Source organism: Pleurodeles waltl, chromosome 8, assembly GCF_031143425.1.
Source record: "Pleurodeles waltl isolate 20211129_DDA chromosome 8, aPleWal1.hap1.20221129, whole genome shotgun sequence".
Taxonomy (NCBI): domain Eukaryota; kingdom Metazoa; phylum Chordata; class Amphibia; order Caudata; family Salamandridae; genus Pleurodeles; species Pleurodeles waltl.
This window is the reverse complement of record NC_090447.1, coordinates 1,497,897,351-1,497,924,887: the sequence shown is the minus strand read 5'-3', so window position 1 is coordinate 1,497,924,887 and position 27,537 is coordinate 1,497,897,351. Positions and strand designations below refer to the sequence as shown.

The following is a 27,537-nucleotide window of genomic DNA, read 5'->3' as shown; positions in this document are numbered from 1 at the left end:
GGGGGACATGCATGGCCCCACTCCCCAGGCCACGTTTGGTCCTGGGGACTCCATTTCCTTGAGCCCCACTGAGGTAGAAACGTGGGAGGGGGACACATGACCCCCCCTGCTGGGCTGATTTCAGCCCTGGGGACCTCTTCCCCCCTTAAAAATGTTCCCACCTGCTGGGAGCAGACTTTTCGTCTGTTTCCCTACCCACTGTAAGGTGGGCAGGGAAACAGATGAAAAAATTACTCCTGCATGTAGGGAGCAGCATTTTTTCTGCTCCCTGTGTGCAGGAGCGATGACGGCTTCTTCTAGATGTGGGGAGCCAGTGGAGGCCGTGGAGGCCTTGGGGCTCCCCCCGCAGCCTCGAGCAAGAAGAAGTGGTGCTGTGGATGTGCCACACCATCCAGTGGCCAGGCCCCCTGGGGATGGGGTCCCTGGGGCCAATATTGACCCGGGGAGAGGGGTGATTTTTACCTCCCTCCCCCTGTATTGTGTGGCCAGGCCCCGGTAGATGGGGTCCCAGGGGCCAATATTGGCCTGGGGGAAGGGAGGCCTGTGTGCTTCCCCCACCTGAAGTGTGTGGATGGGATCCAGGGAGTGGGCCTGTGTGCCTCCACCCTCCCCTCTTACCTTCTGGCCAAGCCCCGAGGGATGGGGTCCCTGAGACCAATATTGGCCAGGGGAGGGGGACTGCATGCACCCTCCCTTTATAAAATTGCCAGGCCCTGGATGGTGGGGGCCCTGGGTCAAAATTGGCCTGGGGGGGCTACTTTCCCCCTAGGGTCTCTGGGGCCAAATATGGCCCGAGGATGGTGGCCACATACCCTCCTCCCCTAAAAAATGTGGCAGGCCATGGGATATGGGGTCCCCCGGGACCTAAAACGGCTCAGGGAGAGGGACTGTGTACCCCTCAACCAGGTTTTGTGCCTTTGGGTGGTTGGCCACAGGCAAGGCCTTCTGGCAAACTGCTGCTGTGCTTGGCAGAAGGCCGTGGGAGCAGAGGTTTAATTAATATATAGTAATTAAATATTACTTTATGTTAAAAAAAACATAGAAATTGACTGAAAAAAAGGTTACAGGGATGCTATAGTTAGGTTCACATGTTACACGCACAAAACCATAGAAATTGAGCAGACATAGCTCCAGTTATCTCAAGTAACTTTAACATGCACTGCTAATTATCCCACATATTACAATACTCCTAACATTTTATATGATATCACTGATAATATATCCTCAACATTTTCTACAAAATTATTGATCAGAAAACTGTGCAAGTTATAGTTACCTTAGGAACCTAAGTATAACGTCCCTTTAACTTTTGTTTTTTTCGTTAATTTCTAAAGTTTTTTAAATTTTTATTTCTTAACTGTAACGTTCCTTTAAAATGTGTTTTTTCTGGGAATTTCAAATTATTTTTTTAATGGAAAGTCGCATTTTGAACTCTAAATGTGTGGATGTTTCAGCAGCATGAGCCCATCCGAATCAATGAACGGTTAAGCAAATTGAAGCAGTATTTCTATTTCTGAACTCCTGATTTAGATTAAGGGCCCCAGTCTTCTGTTTTTACAGATTTTAAAAAAAAAAGAAAAACATCTATTTTTCCATTTGGATTTATTTCTAAACATGGAATAAATGTAGATAATAACCACATATGGAAATGTTTAAAAATAAATGCCATAAAGACTGGAGCCCTATTTATGACTGAGTAAAAATCCGATTTCTGATTACGTGATAATTTACACCGGATGCGTCTCCTGTAGAAAGTATTGCAGGTGAATAAATACATAATGCATACTGGTCAACGCTATTTAGGTACTTACCGAGGTACCAGCGTACTGGTGTATAAATGGTCCTTTATAGCTAACTGGGGATTCTAACATTTTTATAATGCAGGTGATTAAGTGATCTTGGCAGTTAGTGACATCTATTTCTCTTAAGCGAAGTTGTACTCAAATATATGGGCATTGGGACCTTTGCTTGTTTCTTATTTTTATGTATAATTTTTCATTTGTTTTTAGATGTTTCCCATACTTCTGGTGCTTTGCCTCTTCTGCCCAGCCCCCTGCCCACCCCCCAGCTGGAATGTCTCCGTCTCTGGACAGTGTGTCTGCACAGACCCCACTTACTATGCAGTGATCGTGGGAAGAAGTGTGTGTGCAGCCCCCGCGCCCCCTCTCTGCACACACTCACAATACAGCCCCTCCCCCCGCGGTACTACAGCCCCCCCAGAAGAAAGCTTCAATGGACAGCATGTGATGCAGGCCCTGCAGCCTGTGCCGGAGACAGGGGGACCCCGAGCCCAGCGCCGTCAGGCACCGACCCCGCCGCCCGGCCGCGCCCCCCCACCACCCGCCTCAAATTAAAGGCGCGCCCCTGAAGAGGGCTGGGGAGGCCCCGGCCCGCCCAGCTCGGGCGGGGGCTGCGCGGGGAGGGCTCGGGGGCCAGTCAAGTCCCCTCCCACACTGAGGAGGCAGTGGTAGGCTCCATTGAGAAGCTGCTGCTGATCTCGGCACTGCGCTGAGCCGAGCCCCCGCACAGAGCGGGCAGAGCAGCCTCCGCACCCGGGGCGCGTGCGCCGGAGCCCCCCGCCTGCCCACGGACCCCGCACCCCGTGGATGGAAGCGCCGGAGGATGGACACGCTAGTGCTGGGGTGCCTGAGCCTGCTCTGGATAACAGGTAAGGAAGGGGCAGTGCCAGGCTGTGGGGAACTTCAGAGTGCCCGGCGTGCCTTCTCCCATTGGCACAGCCCGGGCCAGGCACTGCGATGTGGCGGGAGGGCACGGGGCGAAGCCTGCGTCTGCCTCAGCTCCTACAAGTGGCAGTGTGTCCTCCTCAGCTGGCGAGGGTGGCACTGCACCTCCCTCAGCTATGGTGGCTGGCACTGCACCTGCCTCAGCTCGCGAGGGTGGCACTGCATCTACCTCCTCTATCGGGCGGCACTGTATCTACCTCAGCTCTGGTGGCTGGCACTGCGCGCACCTCAGCTCTGGTGGCTGGCACTGCACCTCCCTCATCTCTCAGAACTGGCACTACCTCTCTCAGAGGTGGCATTCCGGCTTCGCCACGGTCTCCAGTGTGTCCCTGAGTATTTACTGAAGCTACCTTGTGGCACAGAACCAACCTCAGAGATGGCACTGCATCTGTCTCTGTAGCGCCACCGGGTCTCAGTCTGAGGCGGCACTGCATCTCCCTTACCCTCTGAGGCGGCACTGCATCTACCTCCGGGGGGTGAGGGGCACGTTGCCATGCTACGATCACACTTAAAACCCATGCTTTGTTGACTGCACACACGCACACAGCAGAACCGCGTGTATTGATTTGTTTTGTAAAGCGCTGCATGCCACTACAGTGTCTTCAAGGCACCTAGGCAAAAATGGAGCCACACACGTGGAACCGAGTCTGGCTGGGGTGAATGCCGAGCTGGTGCTGTCAGGGCCGATGTCTCTTGGGCTCAGCAGTGTCTGTTATTTATTGTCCGTCTCTTTGCACTCGTGTTACTGGTGCAAGGTTTAACTGTAACCTGTGGCCTTCGGGCCACAGGCGGATCGTGCAACAGGTTCCCAGACCCGCTGGGCTGCTGTCTCTGCAGCCTGCATGTGTCGGAACGGGTTCCGGCTCCGGTGATGTGCCAGGGGGCAGACAGTGGGCAGAGGCGGGCATGGGTGCGGGTTTGACTGAGAGATGAAAACAGTGAAATGCGATTTTTTTCTGTGTCTTTCTCCTCTTTGTTCAGGGGAGACCGGAAGCTGATGTCTCTTGTGCACGTAGCTCTGAAAGGTGGATCCGCGACCTCAGCCCCCCACCTTTCGTGTGTCCGTTACCCAGAGACAGACAGACACGCACGCACACACACACCCAGCGAGAGGCATGGAGGGAGTTTAGAGAGCGGCCGTGGGGGGCGTGGGAGGGACACCTCACCCCCTTCCACAGAGGCAGGTTGGTGTGCGTGTGTGTGGGTGGTGTGCGGGGGCCCGTGCTGCCGTGAGGCCGCTCCGGGGCCCGGCTACAGGTGCCCACATTACAAGTGCAGGGCATGTGCGGGGGCTCCGTGCTGTCTGTTACTAAGCGCGGTGCATGGCAACCGTCAGGGGCTCCTGGTGACGGATGGGATGGAGAGGGGTCCCGTGGACCAGGGGGCGCGCTTGGGATGGACCTGAAGGACCAGGGGATTTGCCGGGTGGTCTTGTGGCCCGCGTGGGAACATCCAGGGGCCTGGCTTAGCCCCCTGTGGCACATGTGGGGTAGAGGAACCCACAGAATTCAGGCCCCCCCACTTGGGCGCAGCCCTGGAAGGTGCCAGCAGGTAGGCAATCACCCTGTTATAAGGCTCCACGAGCCCCTGGCCACGCTTTGAAGGGGCTCCCTCCGTGATTGTCCACCTGTGGGCACAGTGCGCGCCACGGTCGGTGCCATCCTGTACTGAACCGCGCGCACTGCAGGCCGGTGCAGCCCCCGGAGGGCGCCTTGTAAACAACCCCATTAGTAAAGGTATAGTGCGCTATATGAATAGATCCATCCATTGATTAATGTATAGAGCGGATTATAAACGTACTTGACTATTAGTGAAGCTGGCTTGTGCTCTGTAAGACAAATAGAGCAGTAATTAATTTACTTTGCTTTTTATTAATGTACCCTAGATATCAATAAATACATAGTAGGCCAGCCACATAGTAGTCCATTTGACTTCTGTGCCACCCCAATTAATCATTACTGGAATCCGGGGACCCCTCTGAAGTATTATTGAAATCCTGGGGGCACCCACTAATTCATTACTCGGAGCCCAGGACCATAGCCTACGCATTGTGGATGACTTGAACTGCAGAACAATACACAGAAAATACAGAAACAAGCATTTCTTAAACAAATGACAAACTTTTTTTTATTTTAGTCATACACACAAATATTACAAAAATTAATAGTGGAGGGAAAGTTTGAACTTTTTAAAATTCATTCGAGGCCATTCATAGGGTATTCTGTTTGATGCACTTGCACTTCTGTGAATCAATCTGAGAATACTGACTAAAAGTTTAGCCTCCAGTTTCAAATTTCTTCACATTTACAGAATGTGTATAAATTGAATTTTACATTTAGTATTTTATTTGCAATTTATTAATCTGTTAATATTATTTGATTTTCTAAGCAGTCGTGGAGCCCCTGAGTATTCTTTACGGACTCCCCAGGGGTCCCCGGACCACAGGTGAAGAACGACTGTACTACCCTATATACATGTTCACAATAATGATTAAGCTATGGTGCAATAGATGGCTACTGTGTGTACAGTGCGCTATACAAATGTACTCAGTTAAGAAAGGTATTGCGCTATGGAAAGGTTGTTAAGGCAGGTATAATACATCTACAGAAGTCATTAGCTGGGGTGTAGTGTGCGGCAGAATGCTGTCAGCCAGTAGGGGTAGAGTGTGTAGCATGAATGCTGTCAGTCATTAGTACAGGCCTGGTGTGAAACATGAATGCCCTCAGTCATTAGTATAGGCATAATGCCCTGCACGGATGCTCTCAGTCATCAGTAAGGGTAGAGTGCGCTGCACGAATGCACTCAATCATTAGTACGGGTCTAGTGTGCTACATGAATGTCCTCAGTCATTAGTATGGGTATAGTGCGCTGCACGGATGCTGCCTGTCAATAGTATGGGTGTAGTGTTTTGCACAGATACGCTCAGTCGTTAGTATGGGTACAGTGTACTTCACTGTTGCGCTCAGTCATTAGTATGGATATACTGTGCTCTGTAGATCCACTGAGTCATTAGAATGGGTATAGTGTGCTGCACGGATTCCTTCAATCACTAGTACAGGTATAGTGTGCTGCATGGATGCACTCAGGATCTTGTACGGGTATAGTGCACTGCACAGATCTACTCAGTCTCTAGTACGGGTAGAGTGTGCTGGAAGCTGCACTCAGTCACTAGGGCGTGTTTAATATGCAGGATGGGTGCACACAGTCACTGGTATGGGTATAGTATGCTACATGGATACATTAATCCACTAGTACGGATATAGTGCGCTGCACGAATGGACTCAGTCTTTAGTATGGGTTCAGTGTGCTGCATGGATGCACTCGGTCTCTAGTACCGGTACAGTGTACTGCACGCTGCACTCAATCACTAGGACATTTATATTTAGCAGGAAGGGTGCACTCACTAATTAGTACAGGAATAGAGTTCTGCAGGGATGCACTCAGTCTCTAGTACAGGTATACTGCACTGTACTGCTGCGCTCAGTCACTCTGACGTGTATAATTTGCAGGACGGATGCACTTAGTCACTAGTATGTGCAGTGGGCTTCATGGATACATTCAATCACTAGTACGGGTATAATGTGCTGCACGGATGCACTCAGGTTCTTGTATGGGTATAGTGCACTGCACGGATATACTCAGTCTCTAGTACGAGTATAGTGTGCTGCAAGCTGCGCTCAGTCACTAGTATGTGTATAATTTGCAGGATGGGTGCACTCAGTCTCTAGTATGGGTATAGAGCACTGCACAGTTGGACACAGCCTCTAATATGGGTATAGTAAGTGTGCTGCACAGACGCACGCTCTCAGTCTCTAGCATGGGTATAGTGTGCTGCATGGATACATTCAGTCATTAGTACGGGTATAGTGCACTGCACAGATGCACTCAGTTTCCTGTATGGATATAGAGCGCTGCACGGGTGCACTCAGTCTCTAGTATGGGTATATTGTGCTACACGGATGCACTCAGTCTCTAGTACGGGTATAGTGTGCTGTACGCTGCGCTCAGTCACTAGGACATGTATAATTTGCAGGATAGGTGCGCTCAGTTGTTAGTACAGGTATAGTGCACTGCACGGAGGCACTCAGTCTCTAGTAAGGGTATAGTGTGCTGCACGGGTAAATTCAGTTTCTAGTATGGGTATAGTGTGCTGCATGGATGCACTCAGTCTCTAATACTGGTGTAGTGTGCTGCATGGATACATTAAATCACTAATATGGGTATAGTGTACTACACAGATGCACTCAGTCTCTAGTACGGGTATAGTGTGCTGCATGCTGCGTTCAGTCACTAGGACGTGTGTAATTTGCAGGATAGGTTAACTCAGTCACAAGTATGGGAAGAGAGTGCTGCAAGGATGCACTCAGTCTCTAGTAGGGGTATACTGCATTGTATTGCTGCGCTCATTCACTCGGACTTGTATAATTTGCAGGATGGATTCACTTAGTCACTAGTATGGGGATAGTGTGCTGCACAGATACATTCAATCACTAGTACAGGTATAATGTGCTGCACAGATCCACTCAGTCTGTAGTACAGCTATAGTGTGCTGCAAGCTGTGCTCAGTCACTAGGAAATGTATAATTTGCAGGATGAGTGCGCTCAGTCACTAGTATGGGTATAGTGTGCTGCATGGGTACATTCAATCAGTACTACAGGTATAATGCACTGCACTGATGCACTTAGTTTCTAGTACAGGTATAGTGCGCTGCATTGATGCACTCAGTCTCTAGTCCGGGTATAGTGTGCTGCGCGAATATATTAAGTCACTAGTACGGGTATAGTGTGCTGCATGGATGCACTCAGTCTCTAATATGGGTATAGTGTGCTGCACGGATACATTTAATCACTAGTTTGGGTATAGTGTGCTACACGGATGCACTCAGTCTCTAGTAATGGTATAGTACACGAAACGGATGTACTCAATCTGTAGTACAGGTATAGTGCACTGCACGGATGCACTCAATCACTAGTACTGGTATAGTGCACTGCACAGATGCACTCAGTCTCCAGTATGGGTATGATGCACTCAGTGTCTAGTATGGGTATAGTGTGCTGCACGGACCACTAGTACAGATATAGTGTGCTGCACAGATGCACTTAGTCTCTAGTACAGGTATAGTGGCACGCACGGATGCACTCAGTCTCTACTACGGGTATAGTGTGTTGTATGGATGCACTCAGTCTCTAGTAAGGGTATAGTGTGCTGCACGGATGCACTCAATCACTAGTACGGGTATAGTGCACTGCACGGATGCACTCAATCACTAGTACTGGTATAGTGCACTGCACAGATGCACTCAGTCTCCAGTATAGGTATGATGCACTCAGTGTCTAGTACGGGTATAGTGTGCTTCACGGATCACTAGTACGGGTATAGTGTGCTGCACAGATGCACTGCGTGGATGCACTCAGTCTCTAGTATGGGTATAGTGCGCTGTACTGATGACATGCCCCTCGGGACACAGACGGGTGTTCGTCGTACCAGGTGGGGCGCTCTTCTCGGAGTAGGTGGGGTGATCTTCTCAGACAGGGTGGAGGTGCTCCTCTTGGACAGGGTGGAGGTGCTCTTCTCGGACAGGGTGGAGGTGCTCCTCTTGGACCGGGTGGGGTGCTCTTCTCGGAGTGGGTGGGGTGCTCCTCTTGGACAGGGTGGAGGTGCTCTTCTCGGACAGGGTGGAGGTGCTCCTCTTGGACCGGGTGGGGTGCTCTTCTCGGAGTGGGTGGGGTGCTCCTCTTGGACCGGGTGGGGTGCTCTTCTCGGACAGGGTGGAGGTGCTCTTCTCGGACAGGGTGGAGGTGCTCTTCTCAGACAGGGTGGAGGTGCTCCTCTTGGACCGGGTGGAGGCGCTCCTCTTGGACCGGGTGGAGGTGCTCTTCTCGGACAGGGTGGAGGTGCTCCTCTTGGACCGGGTGGAGGCGCTCTTCTCGGAGTGGGTGGGGTGCTCTTCTCAGACAGGGTGGAGGTGCTCTTCTCGGACAGGGTGGAGGTGCTCTTCTCGGACAGGGTGGTTGTGCTCCTCTCGGACAGGGTGGAGGTGCTCCTCTTGGACCGGGTGGAGGCGCTCTTCTCGGAGTGGGTGGGGTGCTCTTCTCAGACAGGGTGGAGGTGCTCCTCTTGGACAGGGTGGAGGTGCTCCTCTTGGACCGGGTGGAGGTGCTCTTCTCGGAGTGGGTGGGGTGCTCTTCTCAGACAGGGTGGAGGTGCTCCTCTTGGACCGGGTGGAGGCGCTCTTCTCGGAGTGGGTGGGGTGCTCTTCTCAGACAGGGTGGAGGTGCTCCTCTTGGACAGGGTGGAGGTGCTCCTCTTGGACCGGGTGGAGGTGCTCTTCTCGGACAGGGTGGAGGTGCTCCTCTTGGACAGGGTGGGGTGCTCTTCTCAGACAGGGTGGAGGTGCTCCTCTTGGACAGGGTGGAGGTGCTCCTCTTGGACCGGGTGGAGGCGCTCTTCTCGGAGTGGGTGGGGTGCTCTTCTCAGACAGGGTGGAGGTGCTCCTCTTGGACCGGGTGGAGGTGCTCCTCTTGGACCGGGTGGAGGTGCTCTTCTCGGACAGGGTGGTTGTGCTCCTCTCGGACAGGGTGGAGGTGCTCCTCTTGGACCGGGTGGAGGCGCTCTTCTCGGAGTGGGTGGGGTGCTCTTCTCAGACAGGGTGGAGGTGCTCCTCTTGGACAGGGTGGAGGTGCTCCTCTTGGACCGGGTGGAGGTGCTCCTCTTGGACCGGGTGGAGGCGCTCCTCTTGGACCGGGTGGAGGTGCTCTTCTCGGACAGGGTGGAGGTGCTCTTCTCGGACAGGGTGGTTGTGCTCCTCTCGGACAGGGTGGAGGTGCTCCTCTTGGACCGGGTGGAGGCGCTCTTCTCGGAGTGGGTGGGGTGCTCTTCTCAGACAGGGTGGAGGTGCTCCTCTTGGACAGGGTGGAGGTGCTCCTCTTGGACCGGGTGGAGGGGCTCTTCTCGGAGTGGGTGGGGTGCTCCTCTTGGACAGGGTGGAGGTGCTCTTCTCAGACAGGGTGGAGGTGCTCCTCTTGGACCGGGTGGAGGCGCTCTTCTCGGAGTGGGTGGGGTGCTCTTCTCAGACAGGGTGGAGGTGCTCCTCTTGGACAGGGTGGAGGTGCTCCTCTTGGACCGGGTGGAGGTGCTCTTCTCGGAGTGGGTGGGGTGCTCCTCTTGGACAGGGTGGAGGTGCTCTTCTCAGACAGGGTGGAGGTGCTCCTCTTGGACCGGGTGGAGGTGCTCTTCTCGGACAGGGTGGAGGTGCTCCTCTTGGACAGGGTGGAGGTGCTCCTCTTGAACCGGGTGGAGGTGCTCTTCTCGGACAGGGTGGAGGTGCTCCTCTTGGACAGGGTGGAGGTGCTCCTCTTGGACCGGGTGGAGGCGCTCTTCTCGGAGTGGGTGGGGTGCTCCTCTTGGACAGGGTGGAGGTGCTCCTCTTGGACCGGGTGGAGGCGCTCCTCTTGGACCGGGTGGAGGTGCTCTTCTCGGACAGGGTGGAGGTGCTCCTCTTGGACCGGGTGGAGGCGCTCTTCTCGGAGTGGGTGGGGTGCTCTTCTCAGACAGGGTGGAGGTGCTCTTCTCGGACAGGGTGGAGGTGCTCTTCTCGGACAGGGTGGTTGTGCTCCTCTCGGACAGGGTGGAGGTGCTCCTCTTGGACCGGGTGGAGGCGCTCTTCTCGGAGTGGGTGGGGTGCTCTTCTCAGACAGGGTGGAGGTGCTCCTCTTGGACAGGGTGGAGGTGCTCCTCTTGGACCGGGTGGAGGTGCTCTTCTCGGAGTGGGTGGGGTGCTCTTCTCAGACAGGGTGGAGGTGCTCCTCTTGGACCGGGTGGAGGCGCTCTTCTCGGAGTGGGTGGGGTGCTCTTCTCAGACAGGGTGGAGGTGCTCCTCTTGGACAGGGTGGAGGTGCTCCTCTTGGACCGGGTGGAGGTGCTCTTCTCGGACAGGGTGGAGGTGCTCCTCTTGGACAGGGTGGGGTGCTCTTCTCAGACAGGGTGAAGGTGCTCCTCTTGGACAGGGTGGAGGTGCTCCTCTTGGACCGGGTGGAGGCGCTCTTCTCGGAGTGGGTGGGGTGCTCTTCTCAGACAGGGTGGAGGTGCTCCTCTTGGACCGGGTGGAGGTGCTCCTCTTGGACCGGGTGGAGGTGCTCTTCTCGGACAGGGTGGTTGTGCTCCTCTCGGACAGGGTGGAGGTGCTCCTCTTGGACCGGGTGGAGGCGCTCTTCTCGGAGTGGGTGGGGTGCTCTTCTCAGACAGGGTGGAGGTGCTCCTCTTGGACCGGGTGGAGGTGCTCTTCTCGGACAGGGTGGTTGTGCTCCTCTCGGACAGGGTGGAGGTGCTCCTCTTGGACCGGGTGGAGGCGCTCTTCTCGGAGTGGGTGGGGTGCTCTTCTCAGACAGGGTGGAGGTGCTCCTCTTGGACAGGGTGGAGGTGCTCCTCTTGGACCGGGTGGAGGTGCTCCTCTTGGACCGGGTGGAGGCGCTCCTCTTGGACCGGGTGGAGGTGCTCTTCTCGGACAGGGTGGAGGTGCTCTTCTCGGACAGGGTGGTTGTTCTCCTCTCGGACAGGGTGGAGGTGCTCCTCTTGGACCGGGTGGAGGCGCTCTTCTCGGAGTGGGTGGGGTGCTCTTCTCAGACAGGGTGGAGGTGCTCCTCTTGGACAGGGTGGAGGTGCTCCTCTTGGACCGGGTGGAGGTGCTCTTCTCGGAGTGGGTGGGGTGCTCCTCTTGGACAGGGTGGAGGTGCTCTTCTCAGACAGGGTGGAGGTGCTCCTCTTGGACCGGGTGGAGGCGCTCTTCTCGGAGTGGGTGGGGTGCTCCTCTTGGACCGGGTGGAGGTGCTCTTCTCGGAGTGGGTGGGGTGCTCCTCTTGGACAGGGTGGAGGTGCTCTTCTCAGACAGGGTGGAGGTGCTCCTCTTGGACCGGGTGGAGGTGCTCTTCTCGGACAGGGTGGAGGTGCTCCTCTTGGACAGGGTGGAGGTGCTCCTCTTGGACCGGGTGGAGGTGCTCTTCTCGGACAGGGTGGAGGTGCTCCTCTTGGTCCGGGTGGAGGTGCTCCTCTTGGACCGGGTGGAGGCGCTCTTCTCGGAGTGGGTGGGGTGCTCCTCTTGGACAGGGTGGAGGTGCTCCTCTTGGACAGGGTGGAGGTGCTCCTCTTGGACCGGGTGGAGGCGCTCTTCTCGGAGTGGGTGGGGTGCTCCTCTTGGACAGGGTGGAGGTGCTCCTCTTGGACCGGGTGGAGGTGCTCTTCTCAGACAGGGTGGAGGTGCTCCTCTTGGACCGGGTGGAGGCGCTCTTCTCGGAGTGGGTGGGGTGCTCCTCTTGGACCGGGTGGAGGTGCTCTTCTCGGAGTGGGTGGGGTGCTCCTCTTGGACAGGGTGGAGGTGCTCTTCTCAGACAGGGTGGAGGTGCTCCTCTTGGACCGGGTGGAGGTGCTCTTCTCGGACAGGGTGGAGGTGCTCCTCTTGGACAGGGTGGAGGTGCTCCTCTTGGACCGGGTGGAGGTGCTCTTCTCGGACAGGGTGGAGGTGCTCCTCTTGGACAGGGTGGAGGTGCTCCTCTTGGACCGGGTGGAGGCGCTCTTCTCGGAGTGGGTGGGGTGCTCCTCTTGGACAGGGTGGAGGTGCTCCTCTTGGACAGGGTGGAGGTGCTCCTCTTGGACAGGGTGGAGGTGCTCCTCTTGGACCGGGTGGAGGCGCTCTTCTCGGAGTGGGTGGGGTGCTCCTCTCGGACAGGGTGGAGGTGCTCTTCTCGGACAGGGTGGAGGTGCTCTTCTCGGACAGGGTGGAGGTGCTCTTCTCAGACAGGGTGGAGGTGCTCCTCTCGGACCGGGTGGAGGTGCTCTTCTCGGACAGGGTGGTTGTGCTCCTCTCGGACCGGGTGGAGGTGCTCCTCTCGGACAGGGTGGAGGTGCTCTTCTCGGACAGGGTGGAGGTGCTCCTCTCGGACAGGGTGGAGGTGCTCTTCTCGGACAGGGTGGAGGTGCTCTTCTCAGACAGGGTGGAGGTGCTTTTCTCGGACCGGGGGTGCCGTCCTCATCTCCGCAGCAAGCCTCGGAGGCTGCTGAGACTTGAGACGTGCGCTGCCTGACAAAGAAGGCGCCTCGTGGCGCGTGCACCGAGCGGGGCGCTCACGGGCCTGGCTCCGCCGACAGGTGTGCAGCCTCCCAAACCGCACATTAGAGGCGCCCCGCCGTCTGCGCCGGGATTAGGGACCGATGGGGCCTCTCGTGAATCACACGTGCTTCTGAACGACGCATTCACGGCGCAGGCATCAGGGCCCTTCCATATAACGTGCTGCAAACCTGTGGCTTCGTAGCGCTGTAAATGGCGGGCGTGCTGTTTACACCACCAGCGGCAATAGTTGTATCGATTTACGAATGTTGAGAGGCCGCGTCAGTCCTACTGATGATCAAACCAGGAGCCATTGCATTGTGCGAGCTTTCACCTGACGCGGGCCTCACCCACCGAGCTATCTGACGACATTCCTTGTAAATCTTCCACGTCACATGCTGAATGGCCACAGTGACGTTTTAGATTTAGTGAACGAATAATACTGATCGTTGGTATAGTGCTTATCACAAACTTGTTTATAGGCACATTGTAATTGTCAAATCATGCATCCAGAAGAACAGCAAGATGGGAGGGGGGTGGGGGGGGTCTGGGAGCAGTTGAGTTTTGTACATGTAACTTCCATTTTGTGAGCTAGTGCACTCCCCAAGGGGGCTCGGAGGCCTGGATGGTGAAAACACATGCCGGGCTTCATAAAGATGGATGTGACAGCGTGTGTGGGGGCGCCTGTGGAGTCTTGTGCGAATATAGCGCATGAGTTTAATGCTTCAGGGAGTATCAGATTGTGTCACTGGAGACTGACGTCACCCACAGCCCTGCAGCTCCTCAGGGGGCATCCAACCTACCCGTGCAAGCGATGGGTACCACACTCCAGCCCATTCAAGCTTTGGCTTCTCTGCTGAGACTGTCACTGATGGCGCTGCTGGGTGCCACTTTGATGGTGTTTAGTGCAAAGTAACACCTGCGAGGCGGAGACCCTAAAGGGGCCATCCGTTGTAAAGAAACATAACAGTTCTGTTTACCCGGTCCAGCATCACTAACCCTCACCAACGATAGGCATTTGATGATGTCAGCTGGGTTTTGAGACCTTTTGAGACATCAGGCACGTGTAGCCCACTTGATATAATTTCACAAATATTGCTGGAAAAATATAGATATCGACATTGTTAATATTTCATATAACTCATATGGGTACATGGCTTTCTTGCTGCAGCCTTTGGCTTTGTAGTGCACTGCTGAGTTCTATTATACTCTTTTATCTGCCTTGAACAGATGAAATGCAGAATCAGCCCTGTTATGGTTCAATACTGTAACCCAGGCTGGGCCTCTGGAAAAATGCAGTTGTCCAACCGGAGCACTTTCCACATAATTATGAATTAGTCACACTTTCCACATAATCCAACGACCGCATCATATGTTGAAGAGTGTAACAACAAGAAGTTTCTAGCTCAAAGTTATCAAAGATATTAGAATCACAGGACATAGGTCCAGGTGCTGTGCTTGACAGTTTTCAAAGTTAACTGGTCACCTTTCAGATGCTGATTGCAGTAAGGAGGTGACGGTTTTGCCCAGATTGCAGAAACATCCCTAATTTGATGACCTGGGAGAAGGACCTTTGCTTGAAACAGGAAACAAACAAAACAAATAAAATGATTCAATATAATTTGGTGGAAACAGTAATTCCTTCTTAATCATGACATGATTTTGTGTTACTAGTCTCACAAAATCATGTTTAAATCACAGACAGTCCATCAAGCTGCAGTTATTTAGAGACCCTCGGTGTTCACAAGAATCACTGCCAGGTGGCAGCTCTTTTATACATCCAATGTCCTGGGTCCCAAAGTGCCTCCCACTGACACATATTCATAATAAACATGCAATGCATCATACTGTTTGGCAGGGCTGTCTCCTAATGTAAGGAGTAGCTCCCAGAGGCTCACTAGTGAACATAAGGGGTAAACCCGGAACCGAAGGCAGGCTTCAGAGCACATGCTGGATGGGCTGAATAAAAGAGGCACACCTTTTATTATCACCGGGATTGTTTGTATGAAGACTTTTTTTTTTCTTCCAAAGTCACCACTGTTTATATTTTACCCTTTGCTATTACTCTTGGTGGTGGTGTGAGCAGTGGAAACAAAGTGGTATTTGTCTGCTTCTGAGCAAGACAGAATTAGTGATTATTATTCACTTTTTATGCCTAGAAATGTTTATAGTTTTATTTGTTAATAAATATTTTTAGTTTTAATATAATTTTGATCCTTTTTCGGTCGAGCACGCAAGGGCTCTGGCCTGTTGTAATCTATCTGTGGTCTTTTAACCACGTCCACCGCACGCCCATCACTATCACTGTGCATGGGCTCGCCTTTCAAAAATCCTTTCTTATCATTGGTAAATGCTTTATGTTTGTCCCGCCTTGGGGCAGTTTTGTTACTGCCTCGGCCATCAACCCTGTTACATGGATAGTTGCACGTTTGCTGATACGTTTGACTGCGAGCAAACTTCTTTTTCCTTTTGTGTCTCTCCTTTGCGCTCATGGCGGCCATGGCGCTTTGAATCGGCTCGCTTATGTCAACTGTTTTACTTTGCATTTTCAATTTAAGTGGCAAAAAAGTGCAGTTAGGAATTTACAAAGCTAACAGCTCTAACTCGAGCAAACACGAGACCCATTGCATTGCAAATGCTTGTTCTATTAAAGTCTATTGAAATGTCAAAATGGCTAAATAACATTACCCAGAACGTGCCGCATAATTTGCCTTTAATTGTTTACTTTCCATAAGGTGCTCTTTCTTACCACATAATGCAGTTAACCGTGCCACGCAACCAGGCACTGCATTGACTCATGGTTGTTGTGGCTCTGTCTGTAGTGTGAAGCATATTTGTAAAGTGCATTAACCCACTGAGTTATCTCACTACAATTTAGCAGATGCTTAGTTGACGTCTTCGGAATGGCCACCGGATGATGTAGGTGTCACGAGACAATATTTCAGGGTGCATCTAGGAATTCCCCGGAAGAGGTCCCGGTGTGAACTCGGGGGGGGGGGTGTTGTGTGAGGTTAGCAATGCGCAAAGAGCCGAGCTGGGTGTGGACCTCGGCGACTCGTGCTCCATGAATGCAGCTGAAAACACCAGGCCCAGATGACACAAGACCCGCGCTTCTGAAAAAACACACCAGATGCTCTTTCGAACAATTTTAATGTATATGTAATAGGGTCAGAGACGCAGAATTAACCCCGGTCCATATTTCGTAAAAAAGGTTCATGCACCGATCCAAACCTGAAGAAACCAGACTGTGAAGCAATTACAGAAGATAGGAGGCGTCTTTAGCTAAAAATAATGTGTGAGCAGTAATATTTGTAATACATGTTTGTTCCAGAAATAATCTTCTTATAAATGGAAATGGTGCAGCCGGTTCCTTTCATTATAGTTTCATCTTGGGTATTTTATACGGGAAAAGAGTGTGGTTGAGTTATTCCTTATTAATCAAAGACTTCACAGCTACTGAAAATTTAGTTTGCTAATGTTTGACTGCATACAAAATCTTTCGGTAACATATACTGAGCCTGGTAGCTGTATTTAACGTTCCACAGAGAGCGAAACGTTGCAATCAAGGATTGTGTTTATTTTTGCACTAGTGCACACATTATGGTGCAAGGAGGAGGCACTACTGAACATGTTGATCATTTGTACCCTGTGCTGTGTTATTCACCCCCAAAATAGCTGTAAGGCCCATACTGGGCCCCTGTGACCGAGGGAGGGGTCACAGGGGCCGAGCTGGGGGCAGGAGGCCGCCTTCAGTCACTGTGGGTCCCGGAAGCGATCCTGAAGGAATGAAACCAAGCCCTGGCTGAGAGTTAGGGTCCTTTACCTGGAATATTGACTCAGACTGAGATACCCCAAATCACAGCCCCGAGCGCCTCCTGGCCTGGGATTATCAGGTCCGTAAACTTCGGAGGGACGCGCCGGACCCATCACAGCTACTGCAGGGGCTGCAAACCCATACTTAGGAATAACAATACCGTTTTTAATATAGCGTTTATTACGTCACAGGATGTCCGTTTTTAAGTGCTTTAAATTAAGGGGGCTTCTGCTACCAATTTCATGGAACCTGATATATCGACCTTGGAAGACTGAAGGACTGCATTGTCCTAGCTGGGTTAAAGCTCGTGACCTACAGGTCACAGATGGCTGTTCCCCTACCCAGTTGACAGTTCATGCCTTGCAGGGGTTCAGGATTTTTGGTTTCATACTTGAGGTGGTGGCGGCAAGGAGGAGGTGCAATGCTGTAACTGGAAGTATAGAAGTGCATTCACTAACCCGGAGTATCTGTTGGCTACTGAGAAGTGCCGGGACTACTGTCCCTTTCAAAGTATTGCACCAGTGCTGAGAAGTGAACGTACTCTCCCTTTCAAACTATTGCACCGGTGCTGAGAAGTGCATGTACTCTCCCATTCACAGTATTGCACCAGTGCTGAGAAGTGCATGTACTCTCCCATTCACAGTTTTGCACCAGTGCTGAGAAGTGCATGTACTCTCCCATTTAAAGCATCACACCGGTGCTGAGAAGTGCCGGTACTCTCCCTTTCAAAGTATTGCACCGGTGCTGAGAAGTGCATGTACTCTCCCATTCAAAGTATTGCACCAGTGCTGAGAAGAGCCGGGACTACTGTCCCTTTCAAAGTATTGCACCAGTGCTGAGAAGTGCCGGTACTCTCCCTTTCAAAATATTGCACCAGTGCTGAGAAGTGCCGGTACTCTCCCTTTCAAAGTATTGCACCAGTGCTGAGAGGTGCACGTACTCTCCCTTTCAAAGTATTGCACCAGTGCTGAGAAGGGCAGGTACTCTCCCTTTCAAAATATTGCACCGGTGCTGAGAAGTGCCGGTACTCTCCCTTTCAAAGTATTGCACCAGTGCTGAGAGGTGCACGTACTCTCCCTTTCAAAGTATTGCACCAGTGCTGAGAAGGGCAGGTACTCTCCCTTTCAAAGTATTGCACCAGTGCTGAGAAGGGCATGTACTCTCCCATTCACAGTATTGCACCAGTGCTGAGAAGTGCATGTACTCTCCCATTCACAGTATTGCACCAGTGCTGAGAAGTGCATGTACTCTCCCATTTAAAGCATCACACCGGTGCTGAGAAGTGCCGGTACTCTCCCTTTCAAAGTATTGCACCAGTGCTGAGAGGTGGATGTACTCTCCCTTTCAATGTATTGCACCGGTGCTGAGAAGTGCAGGTACGCTCCCTTTCCCTACTTTCCCTTTCAGTGCTGAGAAGTGAAGGTATTTTCCATTAAAAGTATTGCAGCTCAGGTGAGGAGTCCAGGTACTCTCCCTGTGAAAGTATTGCACCAATGCTGAGAAGTGCAGATATTTTCCATTAAAAGTATTGCACCAGTACTTAGAAGTGCAGGCACTCTCCCACTAAAAGTATTGCAGCCCTAATGCATTCTGGGTGTTGTGGTCATCTTTTGCTTCTACTGAGCTCATTAGACAAACACATGCAAAATCAATGAAGTGTAGTGAAAAGTCCATGACTGGAGACAGAGTCTACATGGACCTTTGCTGAAGCATATAATGCTGTCAGTGAATCTTCTGTCCCTACGAGTTTCGGCGCACTTTTAGCCCCATACGGCCAGGCGCCTTCCTCAGGGTAAAATGATAGATATCGGGGTCCACTTAGAAATATGCATCAACTCAAGAATTGTCACAAAGAGGGTTCGTAGGGAGTGCTCATTCACGGTATGTGTGTGGTACTTGACCCCACAAGAAGAGAAAAGCGACTGATTGCCGCAACAAAAACCTGCTAATTCGCATCAAAGAGTATCATTTTCTCAGTTATAAACATCTGCGTTCTTTGGTTCGGGAGACCAACCCCTTGGATAATATTGCTTAATTAGTGGTTATGGTTTCCTCATGATGGGGTTATTATTATAGTTATTTTTTAGTGCGCCGGGCTTTATTTTCCCAACATGCGTAGTCTGCGAATAGAAGTTTGCGTTTGTTGATGCCCATGCTGCTTTCAAACATGCAAGTGATGCCAGTCAGTGACTGAGACAGGGGGAGCTCAGATGCTCTCTCGGCTCCCGGCTGGATGGGTGAGGTACACAGATGTTTAAACAAGCATTGGTAAAGCCAACACGTCAAATGTTTGTTAGGGTAAGCGTTTAGTAACTGCTGAGCGATACACACACACACACACGCATTCCGCATGTACTACAGACCCCCTCATTCCTGCATCACGATTCCTTCATGTTCCTGCGGGGTAAGGGTGCATGTCACGGGCAGAGGTTGCAGATGCGTTTGCCATCAGGATGCCCCAAAAAGCAAACAGGGAGAGCTCTGTAAACTTTGATTCATAGACATCATGATAGTTTCTGATACGTGCGACCCTCAAGATAATGTTTGTGCAAAATGTAAACTAGCCAAAGTAATGAAGGATGATGTTCATGAACCGCATTAGAAGCAGAAAAAAAGAACAGTCATACACACCTTTCTAGAGAGATGTAAGATTATACAAACCAGTGGAATTCCCAGAAAAAAACACTAAAGCCAGGGGATGCTGAGGGTCACAGAGAGGTAATTCTGGGTCCAACACCAAACATCAAAGGATACCAGCTCCGCCATGCATCTTTCCAACTTAGAAGATGCTTTCTCACGACAATCTACAACACCAGAGATTGTGTCTGTAACTATTACACGTAGGCATAGTCTTACACGTACGACAAAAACCTGTGATGCCACTGTAGGGTACACAAAGTACTGTCCTACACCATCCTGCATAGAAGGAGTATGTTATCTTGGATGGTAATAGTTCATGACCATGCAATAAATAGACCAAGCATGTGTTCATTGTCACATGCTTTTACATGATGCAACTACACCCCACACAAACAATTGTGTTTCTGCCATTTCAATTTACTGCCACGCCACATACTTAGTCAGACACTCATACAAATGGTTACACGCTTATTAGCTCATTAGAATACTTCTCCCGTTCACATCTCATCTCCACCTTTCACAGGAGATGGCAGGCTTGGGGGTACTGCATCCTCAGTGGTATTTACTATTTTTTAGCTTAATATTGTACCAAATATTAACAAGCATTTACAATGCAACGGGTCTCGCGTTTGCTCATGTTAGAGCTGATCGCGTTGTAAACTCCTAACCCGACTTTTCACCTATCAGGCAAAAGTGCATTTGTGTACACAACCCGAAAAAGTGAAATTAACTATGTAAAGCCCTCGACTTCTGCCAAGCGAGATCACACTCATAAATTAGAGAAAAAGAAGTCCCCGAGCCCGATGGAAAACAGCGAGCCTCGCATGTTTTCTATACTTGGTCGCTGCGCTCGAGGAGGGCTAGCCACCGGAAAAGGCATGACGTATGCTTGCCTTCGACTAATGAAAGCGAGCAGATTTTATTAGGCAAGCCCACGAACCATTAAAAATCACTGACGTGAAGTTGACAGGGCTCCGAGCCCTTTTCTAAATACAAAAGCGTCTCGCTGCGATACGCATGCGCGAGCGCATGCAACGCAGGCTCGACCCTAAAAACGAGTCAACTCTAACTTGCAGCTAGCTTTGGGTTTTCAGGATATATCTAAAGTTTGGGTGCATCTCTGATCCCCACAATGCCCGTTTCCTTTCCTCCGATGAGCAGAAGCATTGTTGAACATTGTTCGTTTTCTTACAAAGGGCCTCATTTAGAACTTAGCGGATGGGTTACTCCGTCACAGTGGGGACGGATATCCTGTCCGCCAAAATCTAAATCTAAATCCTTTTCTATCCTATGGGATCTAAATTTCAGCCGACAGCTGTTACCGTTGTGACGGATTAACCTGTCCATCGAGTTCTAAATCAGGCCCTAAGTCTTTATTTTAATTTTTTTTTTCGGTATTACGTTTCATGCTGACATATTACAATTACTTTGTGCTCCTGCCACTTTAACTGTATCCCCAGCTGGTCAGACATTGAAGCACCAAACTATATATGATGTGTGGTTTTGTGAGCTATCCACACTCATCCCTCATTCCGAGACACCATTGACTATAGTGGATGGATGGTTTGTTGGTGCATTGGTCAATCTAACTTCTGCACGGGGTGTTGCATATATATATTTTTTTTATATTTATATTCTAACATATAAGGTTCAGTCCTTTGGGTCCCTCTTGATTACTCTGTACTTCAGAAAGAACATGATGTGAGAGGGGAGCAAATGTACTTAAGGCAAGAGCCCCCTCCTTAATCACCCCAATGATAGATCAGCTGAAAGAACATGATGTGAGGGGGGAGTAAATGTACTTAAGTCAAGAGCCCCCTCTTTTATCACCCCAATGATAGATCAGTTGACTGTGACAGGTAAGATGCCTTACTGTCCTAGAGCACACATCTCTTGAGCTGGCGAATGTGTTATTTGCAGCTAGTACCACAACCAGCTTCCACCTGAATTTGCCTTTTTTACATTTCCACCTGTACTGACATGTGCAGGTTACAACAAATCACGAAAATACTTTTGCAATCAAGGATGCTAGTGGTTTGCCACAAAGTAGCCAAAAATTAGATCCATGGAAAGCAAAAGATAGACAGAATTGATCATTTACACCCCTCAATATCTTACCGACACCAGGCCGGCCTCTTTTGGTTAAGCATGCCATAAAACACCTTACAACACAACATACAATAATATATAATCACTGATGTTAACACTGAAACTGATCAGCTTGATTTCTCTCATAAGCGAATTTTGATTACCAAACTACACGTCGAAATGCAGTGAAGCATTGTATAATGAGGCATAATGATTCACATTGCAAGGCTCCTGATCAACACTTTACAAAATGGAAACTATTTATATTTAGTAATTGGACTTGGAAAATCTTCTCCCAGATGTGGAACAATTCAAAACCAAAAAGAACCATTTTTTTTTTAATTCTGACATTTCTTCTGCTCAATACTTCTCGATTGTAGAACTAATTACTTTCATTTCAATCACACAAAAATAAAGTATGCAAGGCCTGTGTAATTTTAGCATGCATATGTCAGAGTCTTTTTTTCAAAGATATATAAATATAGACCTCATAATACTTTTCTCATCAACTAGTATGATAACAACATATTGAGAACTATAGTAACTGGGCAGAATCATACTTCATTCCCAAACCCACTGTATCATGCTTCTATCCACACTGCGCCAGCTGTGCATTCATACCCCAACGCTTCATTCTTTCGCACACATCCCATGGTAATACTTCTGAGATTACATCATTTGTGCAAGAACTGTTTTTATTCCTGTACAGATTCAGTGTTAAGTACCTACTGGTGACAAACCTCTGAGAATGCAATACAAAATACCAAACACCAACTTTTGATTGTTTCGGCTTCTTGTTTCGGCTTTAACTGAAGGCTTCTTCAGGCCCAGACACTTGTACAAACAAAAATACTAGTGCATATTCATATAACGCAGCGAGCGAATGTCTTTTCTGGTGTGTTTGAAGAAAGACAAAGATAGGGAAAGGAAATTAATTAATCTCAGTCTACTCTGTAGAAGGGGATACTGTTGTTTGGGATTTTGAATAAGAAGTAGGTGAATCATTCATAATTTTTGCAAGCAACAACATTCTATTATTGTCTTTTCTGCCACACAACTTTACCACAGCAGAAGACTCTTTAGGGAAAGTTCTACAAGTACAACAAATTCCTTATAGAATAAAGAGGAAGGGATGGGAAGCTAAGAATAAGAATTGATATACAGGGAGTGCAGAATTATTAGGCAAGTTGTATTTTTGAGGATTAATTTTATTATTGAACAACAACCATGTTCTCAATGAACCCAAAAAACTAATTAATATCAAAGCTGAATATTTTTGGAAGTAGTTTTTAGTTTGTTTTTAGTTTTAGCTATGTTAGGGGGATATCTGTGTGTGCAGGTGACTATTACTGTGCATAATTATTAGGCAACTTAACAAAAAAAAATATATACCCATTTCAATTATTTATTATTACCAGTGAAACCAATATAACATCTCAACATTCACAAATATACATTTCTGACTTTCAAAAACAAAACAAAAACAAATCAGTGACCAATATAGCCACCTTTCTTTGCAAGGACACTCAAAAGCCTGCCATCCATGGATTCTGTCAGTGTTTTGATCTGTTCACCATCAACATTGCGTGCAGCAGCAACCACAGCCTCCCAGACACTGTTCAGAGAGGTGTACTGTTTTCCCTCCTTGTAAATCTCACATTTGATGATGGACCACAGGTTCTCAATGGGGTTCAGATCAGGTGAACAAGGAGGCCACGTCATTAGATTTCCTTCTTTTATACCCTTTCTTGCCAGCCACGCTGTGGAGTACTTGGACGCGTGTAATGGAGCATTGTCCTGCATGAAAATCATGTTTTTCTTGAAGGATGCAGACTTCTTCCTGTACCACTGCTTGAAGAAGGTGTCTTCCAGGAACTGGCAGTAGGACTGGGAGTTGAGCTTGACTCCATCCTCAACCCGAAAAGGCCCCACAAGCTCATCTTTGATGATACCAGCCCAAACCAGTACTCCACCTCCACCTTGCTGGCGTCTGAGTCGGACTGGAGCTCTCTGCCCTTTACCAATCCAGCCACGGGCCCATCCATCTGGCCCATCAAGACGCACTCTCATTTCATCAGTCCATAAAACCTTAGAAAAATCAGTCTTGAGATATTTCTTGGCCCAGTCTTGACGTTTCAGCTTGTGTGTCTTGTTCAGTGGTGGTCGTCTTTCAGCCTTTCTTACCTTGGCCATGTCTCTGAGTATTGCACACCTTGTGCTTTTGGGCACTCCAGTGATGTTGCAGCTCTGAAATATGGCCAAACTGGTGGCAAGTGGCATCGTGGCAGCTGCACGCTTGACATTTCTCAGTTCATGGGCAGTTATTTTGCGCCTTGGTTTTTCCACACGCTTCTTGCGACCCTGTTGACTATTTTGAATGAAACGCTTGATTGTTCGATGATCACGCTTCAGAAGCTTTGCAATTTTAAGAGTGCTGCATCCCTCTGCAAGATATCTCACTATTTTTGACTTTTCTGAGCCTGTCAAGTCCTTCTTTTGACCCATTTTGCCAAAGGAAAGGAAGTTGCCTAATAATTATGCACACCTGATATAGGGTGTTGATGTCATTAGACCACACCCCTTCTCATTACAGAGATGCACATCACCTAATATGCTTAATTGGTAGTAGGCTTTCGAGCCTATACAGCTTGGAGTAAGACAACATGCATAAAGAGGATGATGTGGTCAAAATACTCATTTGCCTAATAATTCTGCACTCCCTGTAGTGTCTTGAATGTGGGAAATGTCTGCATTTTAACATTCCATCCACTATCAGGCGTAAACAGTCTTAAGGTTATTGTTTAAGAGAGCGTTGCCCCCTGTACTTACAATAAAATTGCATTTTGGGACCCCTTTTTTCTCTGCACCCCCCGCTTGTCAGATCACCCTAATATGTTCCAGGATGGAACTGGGGTTGATGATTTTTTTTTTGGGTAAAGTGTCATGAAGGATCTTCAAACGAGGCCAACGTTAATAGCAAACCTAAAAACATTCCTCTAGAAAGAGGTGATCGCCATTCTGTAATGTATATGTATATTTAGGTAGATATGTGTACACATCGACGCAAAGTCAGATTTTACATTTTAAACAAACGACACCGCATTGTGATAAAAGTTAGCTTGACAAATGTATAAGTGTAGCCAGATGCAGTTGTTGTTAGTTTTTCTGTGTCGTCTCCTAGTGCATTCAGGAGCTGAGGTGGTGGGGCCCATATGGGTGCGTGGGTGCCAGGGCAAATATATTTGGGTTATGGGCCCCGTCTGGCACTCTGTAGAAGCCTCAGAAGGATTAATATCTGGTTCCACTCGAAATAAGAAAAAGGCAAGAGTAAGATGTAAATAATAGAACTTAGGAACTGATTTAGATATTAGCGGACGGGTCAGCGGCGGCCCCTCAGCTATGGTGGAAAAGCGTTGCTCCTCCCGCCAGCAGCTGCAGCTGCAAATTGAAAAATAAAAATGATAATAAATAATGTTTATTATCGTTTTTATTTTTAAAGAGGCAGGGCCACAGGGATGATGAGCACAGAGGGGCATGGTGTGCACTGCCCTCAGTGCGTATGTATGTTTAGCTGGCTGTCTCAGGCTGCCAAACACACATGCGCACTGAGCTTCCTCCAACCTGGCATTGTGGTTCCGGGTTGGAGACAACAGGTCCAGGCTCCTAGTCTGCATGGGAATGCCAAGCCAGGGTGCTCAGGCCAATCCTTATGCTGCTGTCATGCTGCATGAGTGACGCGTTAGGATTGGCTGCAGGGCAGGCTGGGAGCCTGTGCATGCAGTGAGTGAAGACAGAGGAGCGGCGGGGCGGTGCTGAGTCAGATAAGTTTTTTTTTCAACTATTTTTTTATTTGTAATGTTTTTGTTTGTTTTGTGCCCTCTGCCCACCACTTTGCCCCGACAGGAGCCGCCCCTGGGACAGGATACTCCGTTGCAACAGTGACGGATATCTCGTCTGCCAAAATCTAAATCCCATAGGAAATAATGGGATTCAGATTTCGGGCGACAGAATATCTGTCACCGTTTAGACGGAGTAATCCTTTCGCCAAAATCTACATCAGGACCTTAGTTGTTGAAAGTTGGCTGTGGCACTCAAAATAAGAGAAAAGCAAGAGTAGGAGATGCAAAATAGATCTTAGTTGTTCAAAGTTGCCAGTGGAAGCTGAAATTTAGGAGCCCCATAGTCCTCTATATACCTTAACAACAGACCTACATCTTTAAGGGTCATGGATTTGGAGTTCAGAATCATAAATCTATATTTGCCTATAGATACTACCTACCGTGACAATATTTCAGTAGCTGAAATTGCCGCAGCTCGGTATTCCTGGAGTCAGCATTCTGAGACAAAGCTGTTGCCTTGGAAGGGCCAATTACTGTTATTTGTTAGATTTTAATGGTTACATATCGGAATTTACAGCCAATTTTCTTTGCTTGAAGATTCTGGCAGGCCCAGGCCAGAGTCCCCAAGTGGCTAATTATAAACTTTGTTTCGGATAAAATGGGCTGTGGGGTGTCTTCGAAAAGAAAGGTTCATGGTATGGAAGCACCTTCATAGACCCACAGGCCAGGCATTTCCCCTTCTCCCAAGATGTTTGATCTTTTGGATCACTTTTTATTAAAGGGGGCATCCAGTGTAGTGAGGTTGCACAGCTCTCTTCACCCATCCCTGCAACTTGTACACTCACCAACAATAGGCATTTTAGAATGTTGCTTTTTCTGATGACGCCTGCTTGGGTTTTGAGGTGTATTGTGACATCATTCACTGGAAAGCCCCTTTAAGACCTTTCTACACTATATTCAAGTTCAGGTCACTAAAAACAGACCCTGGCCTTATTACACGCAGCTTCCTAGGCAACATTTAGTAAGTCATGACTTATGGCTACTCCTGTTGGCCCTCAAAACTCACTCTAGAAATGTGTCCGTGAAACACCACAACTACCAGAACACTTAGCAGCAAGAAGCCTTTGTGGCTCTGCCATGGACCACAGTCTTCTTCTGACCACAAAGTCCTAGAATCCCTGCAGGGAGCATTATATATTTGTGGCCCACTCATGGCTTTAAGTGGGCCGGGTCCTTCCCAGTCTCGGACCCGATAGTTATTAAAAAATAGACTTTGAAACACATCCCTATTGAGCCCTATATTCAAGTCGTTGACTTTGATGGTGAAAACACTGATCTACATTTGAACAATGAAGGTAAAGAAACATTAAGGTATTTGTTCAATGTCAGCGATTGAGAGGCCTATAAATGGGTTTGTAACGCAACGAAGCACAGCAAGTCACCTTGCTACGCTGAGATACAGGGAAAGGTTGCATTTCTGTCCTTTTCCCAGCACTGGAACACAATGGGATGCCTAGCTCCAAAGCAGGCACCTTTGCACCAGGTAGCATGCAGGTTTGCACAAAAACAACCCTGGGAGGCATTTTCCTCTTTCCATGTGTGCTGCAGAAGAAGAAATTAGCAAGGAGAAATAAAGATATTTCTAATTGTTACGCCTCCCCTGTTTTGGAACATTCCCAAGTCTACCACTTCTGGTAAATCTGGGAATGCGCCAAAAATCTTGGAAGTTGTGTGGGAACACCCACCCAGTGCCCAGGGAATGCCTTCCCCAGGCATATTAAGGCAATGCAGTGATTTGTGCTGCATTACTTTACTCCAGATTTATGGAGCCAGTCCGGGCCACGCAAAGTGGCCTGCCTTGGCTTCATTAATCTCTATTTTATGTTTTGTCATGCGTGCACCATGTGCTCGCACCACGTTGCATGGTGCGAGCGCAGAACAAACAGGGCTTATAAATATGCCCTTAGTGCTTGTTTATATTTCACATGTTGTACTTAATCTTGCATTCACAAAGAGTTTTAGCTGTTTCGAGGATGTTGTATTTTTGTTGTGCCGCATATTGCTCTTGTACAGTGCGTACTTTGCAATGATTCAACTCCAGGTGTTTATAACAAGCCACGACTGAGAGCTCTGGAGCTGAGCCTGAAGGCAGTGCCATCTTCTCACAGTGCCTGTCAAAGGGTCAAAAAGGAGTTCAGAATACATGGTCATCCAATCCTTGGCTTCTGTGCAGAGAGCACAGAGCAATGGCCAGATATTCCAGTTGTAATTGTGATTATGTGCAAATGTGTTTAAAGGAGGAACACCTTGTC

General features: G+C 49.3%; 1 protein-coding gene across 4 annotated transcripts in view; it reads left to right on the top strand.

Annotated features, from left to right (window-relative positions):
* The first annotated feature begins 2,209 nt into the window (after nt 1–2,209).
* ILDR2 (immunoglobulin like domain containing receptor 2) overlaps nt 2,210–27,537 on the top strand; it is a 742,290-nt gene continuing 716,962 nt past the window's right edge. The window contains exon 1 of one of the 4 annotated variants that reach the window (XM_069202734.1): nt 2,210–2,668. In XM_069202734.1, coding sequence (XP_069058835.1) covers nt 2,623–2,668 — 46 coding nt within the window. In that variant the 5' untranslated portion in view covers nt 2,210–2,622. The remainder of the gene's footprint in view (nt 2,669–27,537) is intronic. The other 3 variants (XM_069202735.1, XM_069202738.1, XM_069202736.1) reach the window with 3 other exon arrangements.